At 41.5% G+C, this 8,877-nt stretch overlaps 1 protein-coding gene across 3 annotated transcripts in view; it reads left to right on the top strand.

The window, feature by feature from the left end:
• Positions 1-904: 904 nt before the first annotated feature.
• The window catches only part of XRCC5 (X-ray repair cross complementing 5), a gene marked incomplete at its 3' end in the record, with an annotated part of 48,941 nt that continues 40,968 nt past the window's right edge, over positions 905-8,877 (top strand). For 2 of the 3 annotated variants that reach the window (XM_083865418.1, XM_083865417.1), the window contains exons 1-5: positions 905-949; positions 3,282-3,395; positions 3,939-4,122; positions 5,230-5,278; positions 6,810-6,932. In XM_083865418.1, coding sequence (XP_083721544.1) covers positions 932-949; positions 3,282-3,395; positions 3,939-4,122; positions 5,230-5,278; positions 6,810-6,932 — 488 coding nt within the window. In that variant the 5' untranslated portion in view covers positions 905-931. Of the gene's footprint in view, positions 950-3,281; positions 3,396-3,938; positions 4,123-5,229; positions 5,279-6,809; positions 6,933-8,877 lie in introns of those variants that run through there. The other variant, XM_083865419.1, reaches the window with a different exon arrangement.

The following is an 8,877-nucleotide window of genomic DNA, read 5'->3' as shown; positions in this document are numbered from 1 at the left end:
GTATGGGGATGTGTGTTGGGTTTGTGCTGAACACAGGGTTGATAATATAGAGGTATTTTTGCTATTGCTGAGCCAAGGCCTTTTCTGCTTTTTGCATGGTCACGTTGGCAAAGAGAGTTGGGGGTGACACAGTTGGGACAGGTGACCCCAGCTGACCAAAGGGATATTCCAGACCATATAACATCACAGTATGTAAAGGGGAGAGGAGGAGGAGGAAGGGGAGGATATTTGGAGTGAAAGAGTTTGTCTTCCCAAGTCACCATTAACCTTGAAGGAGCCCTGCTCTCCGGGAGATGGCTGAACACCCGCCTGCCCTGGGGAAGCAGTGAATTAATGCCTTACCGGCATGACTCTTACTTTCCTTATTAAACTGCCGTTATCTCAACCCGGGAGTTTTCCAGCTTTAGCCCCCCGATTGTCTCCCCAGTGCCGCCGGTGGGGTCAGTGCCGGCCGTGTGGGCTGGGCTGACAGCGGGGGCACATCACGGCAGGGCAGGGATGGGGGAACAGGACAGGCCAGGCCAGAGGAGCCTCTGACATTGCCCTGCCGCCGCCTCTCCTCAGGGATCCCAGTCCACCTCCCTCGGGCTTGTCCTTGGCTACGCTCTGCCCACATTATGACCAAAATGCCAGTCACGCCTGCGAGATGTGGCACTTTGAGGGAGGGCTGGGAGAAGCCCTGAGGAGAAAGATGCGGGGGGCACCCTTGCTCTCCCTCCCCTCTCCCCCAGCCCGGCCGGACCAGCTCAGCTTCCCCCTCAGCCCGCCCCGAACCGCGGCAGCGCCCCGGCCCCGCCCGCCGCCAGGGGGCGCTGCCCCGGCCGCGGAACGCGAGGCGCCATCGCCGTGTTCCGGAGGGAACGCGGGGCGGGCGGCGCCCGGCGGCGGCCGGAGCGCTGAGGGCGGCGCACCGCGTCCCGGAAGCAGCGCGATGGCGCGGGGCGGCAAGGTGAAGGCGGGGGTTCCCGCCGGCCCCGGGCACACACAGCACCCCTCCCTCCATCCCTGCCTCCCTCCATCCCTGCCCGGCACCCCGTAACCCCTCCCTGTGCTGGTCCCCGAGCCGCTGCAAAGCTGACTAGCTCAGAGGGGATCGGTGTTCCTGCTTTAGAGCGCAGTGCAGCAGTGACTGCCATTGCTCTCACTAGAACAATGGTAGAACTGTTTTTGCTCTGTTGAAAATGCAGTTTGTATGTGTGGTGCGCTTAAGGAAACTTGTTGGTGAAAGGTGTTTTAAGGTCTCTTGTGGTACAGGGCAGTTTATTTTCTGTTAAACGCAGCTTTCTTTCTCTGTGCTGCTTTAGACATCTCTCTCTTTGTTTTTTTGTAGCTGCTTCAGCACCGAGAGGTCACAGATAAAGGCAGGCTTGTTCCGTATCGCCCTGATGAGTACCTGAGCAGGGCAGGGTGATTTGGCTGAGGTGTGACAGGGCTGTCCTGCGGTCACACCTGAGGAGTGTGTGACCGAGGAAGGTGTCGCTTAGGGCCCCGCACCTGAGAGCAGCAGCTCTGCGTGCCCAGTGAGCTGCCCACAGGGTAATGACAGCTGAAGACAGACAGAGAGGAAGATAACCAAAAGAGAATCCTGAAGGAGGTTTCCACAACGGGCACCCAGCTTGGGTTTGCTGCCTTCCAGAAGAGCCTGTTGGCACTTGATTGTGTGCTTTGTAAGCAGAACAGCAGCTCTTCACTCCTGTGCTTCTTTGGCTTCTCTGCTGTCATCCTGCCATCTGTGAAGGGAATTTTACCCCTTTTGGACAACAGGATGGATTTGACTGCCAGCCATTGTGTGTTTTTAGGGAGCACAGCACCAAGCCAAGGAGGGTCTGCAGCTGCTGCTGTGGGCAGAGGAATTCCTCAGGCTGGAGGTGGGCACTGACAAGGCTCTTGTGAGAGTGCAGTGCAGCCTCAGGAACTGCCTCTGCTCCACTCCAAGCTTCTGCAGACCTGGCTGACTCAGGCACTCATTCCCAGCTCCCAGGCAAGCCACTGGTGAAGGCAGATGAAGAGTAGAGTGCTGAGACAGTATAATCTGCTGGAGAACTTGTGGAGCTCTGCTGCTCAGCCTTCTTTCTTTTTTCTTTATCTCTTCCTGTCCTTGCATGATGCGGGGGATTAAACCAGCCCTATTAAAATGGCAGGGAAGGTGCACAATATATTCTGGGAAAAGAAAGAGGATAATAAAATAGTTTGAGAGCTGCTAATGCAAAACATCAGACTGTTGACTTGGGCAAGTTATTCTTAACTTGGTTTTGAGACTTGTGTATTTGGGTGACAAAAAGGATCAGGGTCTTTCAGCTGGTCTTTGAAAAGGTACTTGGAGTTGCTTGCAGGGCCGTATGTAGAGCTTAGACCAACACCTTTTCTCTCTGTTCATCCATTTTGCTTTGCAAAAGCAGACTCTGCATCTTATGTCACTTCACAGACTTAGGATTATTGCCCACATCCGTTTGTCAGCTTAATTTCTTCTGGAATTTTATATATTTTGTATTTTAAAACAAATCAGCTGGCTCAAACCTAGGTAATACCTGACTTTCTTGTGTTCTGGCAAACCATTTTTTCAGGCATTGTAATTTAATCTACTGGCACCCCATCAAGCAAGGTTTTGATGTGTATTTAGGGAGCTTTGGTTTAATCCATGAGAATAAATTTGATCTGCCCTTGGATGTGCAGGACCTCATTTTGCTGAATTCCTCTTGCAAGTACATTGATCTGGATGATTAATCAAGATAAGGGGAATCTGTGAAAGACTTTAGGAGAACTTGGAGTCAAAGGAGAAATTGCAAGAAACAATTTTATTTAGTGTATAAATCAATTCATGGGCAGATTGGGGCAGTGTTTTGTATAGATCAGTTAAAGAGGTAATCAGAAATGCAAAAATATAGACTAACTTGAGGCATTTAAGCCCCTAAATTAAAATTGGAATTCATCCTTGGTATTGTCAGCTAAAATATCTGTTTAATTTCCTAGTGCAGAAAAGCCCTTAGATCCCTTATACATTCATGGGTTTGTATAGAAATTGCATCCCCTTTACAGGTTATTGTGTAACATAGGGTGGTTTTTTTATTTTCCACTGAAATGTCTGGAAGATGGTACAGGATTAAATTTTTTTTCAGTGTAATTATACTAATTCTGTCTTCCACCATTGTCTCTTATAAACAGTTAGTGTAAAAGAAACCACTTGTAATGTAGTTTGATTTTTGGGTTTTGTATCTACCCTTTTAACCTTTTAAGTAATTATGTTTGTATTTTATTTTTTTATTCTTACTCATTCTTTCCAGGTGGCAATAGTGCTGTGCCTGGATGTGGGCCTTACAATGAGCAGCCCTTCCCCTGGGGAAGAGTCTTCACTTGACCAAGCCAAGAAGATTATGACAAAGTTTGTGCAGCGACAGGTGTGTATGACTTCATAAGTGTTAAAAAGTGGGGGAAACAATATAATCTGTGAAACATTTTCCTTGTTTAGTAATAACTGAAAGAAATGAGGAATGAGTGAGAATTAGTCTCTGTTTATGCAGGAGTGTCAGTGCTCTTTGTTTCAGCTGTATTTTTTGTGTATGAAATGTGATAGTTGGGTTGGTTGCCCTTTTTTTAGGGCAGTAGAAACTTTTAGAGAAAAGAAGTACTTTTCTCTTTCTCTAAAATATTTCAACACTTAATAATTACCACACAGAGGACTCATTTTGAGCACTGAATCTGCCAATTTTATTTGTTTTATCCCAGAAAACCTCTTGCCAATTGGTTCATTTAATTATATCTAACTCCATGAACTCACTGTAGGATTACATTTTGAGAGGATAGCACTGAATAAGTAAAAAAAGTAAATCCATTGTAATTGATGTTTCAAAATTAGTTCAACTTGCTGTAATCTGCCTAACATAGTTGTGTATGAATCTACCTGTGTTTTTATACCTCTTTTGTGTTCTTTGTATCTGCAGATTTTTGCTGAGAGTAAAGATGAAGTCGCTGTAGTTTTGTTTGGCACTAATGGCACTTGCAATAGCCTTGCCAGTGAGGATCAATACCAAAACATTACTGTACATAGGTCACTAAAGCTGCCAGATTTTGATCTGCTGGAAGACATTCAAAATGTGATTAAAGCAGGCTCTAAACAAGCAGACTGTATCCTTTTGCTGCAGAGCACTTCTTGAACTGATTCAGCTGTGTAGGAGACAGGAAGTCAATGTTGTGAAATTGGGCTCAGCCTCCCAAGTTTTAACTACTATCAGAGTTGAGCTAATTTGTGGTTGTAAGTTTGTCCAAAAGCAGATTTAGCTGTTTTTTGACGTTCTTTTACGCTAACAGATGTAGCCTTGGCCTTAAAAGGAATCATTGCTTTTATGAAGTGTTCTGTTAATTAAAGAGAGCAAAGATAGTAATATAATTTTAGGCCTCAAATAAGGCATGTATTTTTAAAAATAGCATTACAGAATTTGGTTTATGCTTTTTAATAAAAATGTTGTTTATGAAATAAGTCAGCAGAAGTACCAGAAGCCAGACTGTCATGGTTTAAGCCCAGCTGGCAATTCAGCCCCACACAGCTACTTGCACATTCCCTCACCAGTTAGATGGGGAGAGAACGGAAATGGTAAAAGGGAGAAAACTCATGGGTTGAGATAAAAACAGATTAATAGGGAATTGAAAAGCCATGCACACAAGCAGAGCAAAACAGGGAATTATTCACCGCTTCCCATGGGTAGGCAGGTGTTTAATCATCTCCAGGAGAGCAGGGCTCCGTCAGACTTAACAGTTACCTGGGAAGACCAACACCAGAACTCTGAATATCCCCCCTTTCTCCCAGCTTTACATGTTGAGTGTGGTGCCAGGTGGTGTGGGATATTGCATTGGTTAGCTGGAACCCTTGCATGAGAAAATGATATATATTGAAATTTTGCTGATGGATGGATTCAGAGTATCATTGTAAAGGTTAAATTGTCTCTTCATTGGACCTGAGCCTCTCATTGACAGTTGAGAGGCTGGGATCTGAATTAGTCTTTTTAGTGTTCCATTGGGTAAGTAGGGCAGAGACAAGATCACAATACCCACAAGTTATATAGGAACCTTTTGCACATTAGTTGCTTGAAAAGTATTTATTTCAAAAGAGTATTTCTTAACTAAAATGTATGTTTGTCAGTCTTTGAGAGGGAGTGAAAATGTAAAATTGTTTTATATGAAAAACACTTTTCATTACTTGATTCATATTTTGAGATTTTTCTTAATTTTGCTTAGTTTTGGATGCTATTATTGTGAGCATGGACTTGCTTCAGAAGCAAACAATGTGAGTATGTAACCTGAAGTCTTACACAGGTGTCTGTCTTTACACTGTTCTGTTTTCTTGACAATCTTATATTTCCAGTATGTATAAACATAGGGTGTGCTTTCTTAAAACAAACAAACAAAGATAAACTGCACACTACAGAAGTTTGCCTCCAAAGAATCCTTGTGAGACATCTGACTTCTCCAGACAGTTAGAGAGCTTTCTGAGGCAGCTGGCATCTCTGTAGTAGAGCCATGAGAGTCTTAATGCCATTATAGAAGGCACAAAGCCTTCCCTTTCTGTCATTCCTTGTGTTCTGCTTTCAAAAAGTGTCAATCTGGATGTTAAAATGCTTAGAAAATGGCTACTGGATTTAAATGTGATGTCACATTTTAGAAAGGAAAAAAGAAAACAAAATTAGAGAGGTGAATTTGTTCAGCCTAGAAATTTAAAGAATGTTGGAGATGAAGTGTCTGTTTGTAAATATGCAGGCTGTGGAAAATAAAGGTGCAGTAGGAAAAAAACACTCCTGAAGCTGAGAAAAAGTGTTGACATCAGTGTTACAAAGTTGTCAGTGAATGTACTTAGGCTGGCAAGGTGTTTCTAACACTGTGAACTAGTGGTGCAAGGAAAGGAAGGTAACTGCACTTCTCTCAAACCAGATCTTGAACATGTTTCTAAAAAGGTTATATGATCTAATTGTAAGTGCAGAATATTAGATTTGGTGATGCAAGTTGTATTTTTATGAATAAAATCTAATCAGTGTGGAAAGCTGTATCCATTTAATGGTTAAAACTGAGTTGTGAATGTAAATTACTGTATTTATGGCATTATAGTCTTGAATAACTGGAGCGCCAGGTTTTGTTGTAGCCTGTATACACCAACCCCTTTGATATGGAGTTTGCCTTCATTTGAGAAAACACTATAGGGTAAAAATGCAAGAAAATCACTCTTATGTTTGATTACCCAAATCAAAACTGCACCAATTCAACTGAATTTTGTTCTGTCATTGACCAGCCCTCCTGATCTGTACTGTTACGACTTCTTAGTATATTAAGTAGTCTTGAAAGTCCATCTTCTCCAATAAATCTACTGAATTAGATCACTAAAATGGAACCCCCACCAGCAACAGTAATTTAAAATACATTTTCACAAGAACAGACTTAGAGCTGCGAAGGGAATAACCAGTGTAATCCATAAACAGCCTAACATATTGTATTAGCATTTTATCCACATTGGTGAAAATTGGCAGAATTCCATTCATTTAGATGTAGTTAGTGATTTATACAATCACAGGGCTAGAGTCCTCGATTTAAGGGGAGGAGAGAAAAAGGGGAATCATATAAAGATAAACACTTAGGATAAATAATATAACCTATGATAGAACCACTTCTACCAAGTAGGTTTATTTGCTTTCTTTCATTTTACAAGTATATTTCTTTGGCAAAAATAATTACAAATCTATTACTTTTGTTATTATTTTGTAAGGAAATAATTAAAAATATGCCTTATAATATTTTCTATATATGTACATTTTTCGTTCTATTTTAAGAGGAAAGAAATATGAGAAGAGACACATTGAACTGTTTACAGACCTTAATAGTCCTGTCAGTGAGGATCAGCTGGGAATTATCATTGCTAACTTGAAGAAAACAGGAACTTCACTTCAGTTTTTGTAAGTATGAAGATGGCAATTATGTACTGTGCCATTTTTACAGGGAGATTATTCTTTCTTAATAATTATTTTGAAATAGCTGGTGATCTGCTGGTGTATGGTTTCTTTAGAGGTGTACCAGTAAGTAATACAATAATTGTAAGTACTGTCAGTTATACCTTGAATTCTAGTTGTGAGCCAAGTCCCCTTGGCTAAGTTATGTGCAAATAAATGTTAAGATGATGGCTTCTTCTCCATTTAAGCTTATAGCTTAGAGCCAAAGTCTAAAATGGGAGACAAAAGAACAATATAAGCAGAGAATTGGGAAACAGTAGGCCAAAAATAGCCTCAGAAACAGTGGTTTTGTCTAGCAACAGCCTAGATCCTTTTAGTTAGGGATGTTACTGGGAAGAAATAATGAGGTACTGTTGCAGATATTAATAGCTTGATTCTGATGTCAGTAGAGGAGCAGGTCTGAAGAGCAGGGTTATATTCACAGTGATGGACTTAGAAAATGGAAACAATGTCTTAAGTGTTAGAACAGGAATCCCTTGATTGTCATGCTGTAGATATAGGCATTGATCCAAATAATCAATAGTGGTTTTAAGGTCTGTATTAGCTGTTGTATGTGATGGCAACTGGAAGCTGTGAGCCTTCTAGAGGAGTTTATTTATAAGCAAAATTTTATGTGGCTGTGTATAATAAACACTTTCACAGGAGAAAGTTAAAGCCCTAGTTTTACTTCTGACCATGTACTTTTACCTAGATCCAGCATTTTGTAAGGAACAATGTTGTGAACTTAATAATAAATTCATTTAAGCCATTTGTCAACCCATCTGGAAGATAAAAGAGGGATTAGGTAGGAAAATGTGGCTGAAAATCATGGTCTGATCCTCCACAAAAGAATCTTTGCCTTTGCTTAGGAGAGGCTGGATGCAAAAATGTCAGGTTCTGTCTATACAGCAGAAGCAGTTATGCTTCCAATGTGACGTGCCCCTCCTGGCTTATTTGAGCTGTTGCTGACACTGGAGTCAGTAGAGGTGCAACACCATGAATCTGAGTACCTCTGCCAGTCAGAGTACATAATTTGGACCCCTGGTATTCTGCTGCTGCTCCCTTGTCTGTGATGGACAAAATAAATGTTGCTGTTACAGCTCTGGCTCCAGGTTTGCACCCTATCTCCCAGCCACAGGAGCAAAGGATTATTTGATTTTTACTTGTACAAATGTAAAATGCTTGTTTAAAAATAATTTCTTGCTAAACCTTTTGTTATAACCTATGCTTCCATCCCTTATGCCCTGTTCATAGACTAGCTTGTAACTTGCAGCACATATTTAGTTTTCCTCCCTGTTTCCAGGTGCCAGGCACATGCTGAGCACTGTGTAGTGTTGGGTGTTAATGTACTTCTCATCACAGTAGTCTCTGGGCATTGTATAGTAAATGTAGCCTAACTTTTACCTATCAGAGGTTTGAAGCTTTTTGATGTTGCCATATCAGCTTAAAAATACAGTTTCTATATTTTCTCAGTGGAATCTGCTTCCTAAAAAGGTACCAAACACTTTGCTGAAGCTTGATCTTTAATTTTGCTGTATGTGACACTGTTGTGCATAATGTTAGCTTTGCTTATTATGTGTTGCTTCATGGCTAAGTTTAGTGAGGATTAATGAGGTGAAAGTATGGTAGAGATGTGTAGGCTGCTTTTATAAAACATAATACAACGTTAAAGTTATTTCACTTTGTAGAAATGTAGTAAAAAGGTATCATGTGGTTCATTCAAAATTGGATCAGATGAAAGACCTGAAAAATCTGCAGGTGTTTTCAGAGGCACAGGCCACATCTTTCTCTACTGTGTTTGTTATACTTAGTTAACACTCTCCTATATTTTGAAGAGTAGCAAAATCATTTTTTCTATAACCCCTGGCTAAATTTTAAAATCTGATGAAGTGCAGGAAAAATGTGTCATCTT

This window comes from Zosterops lateralis (assembly GCF_965231275.1).
Source record: "Zosterops lateralis genome assembly, chromosome: 7".
Taxonomy (NCBI): Eukaryota; Metazoa; Chordata; class Aves; order Passeriformes; family Zosteropidae; genus Zosterops; species Zosterops lateralis.
The sequence above is the reverse complement of the archived record's forward strand: the minus strand, read 5'-3'. Positions and strand labels throughout refer to the sequence as shown.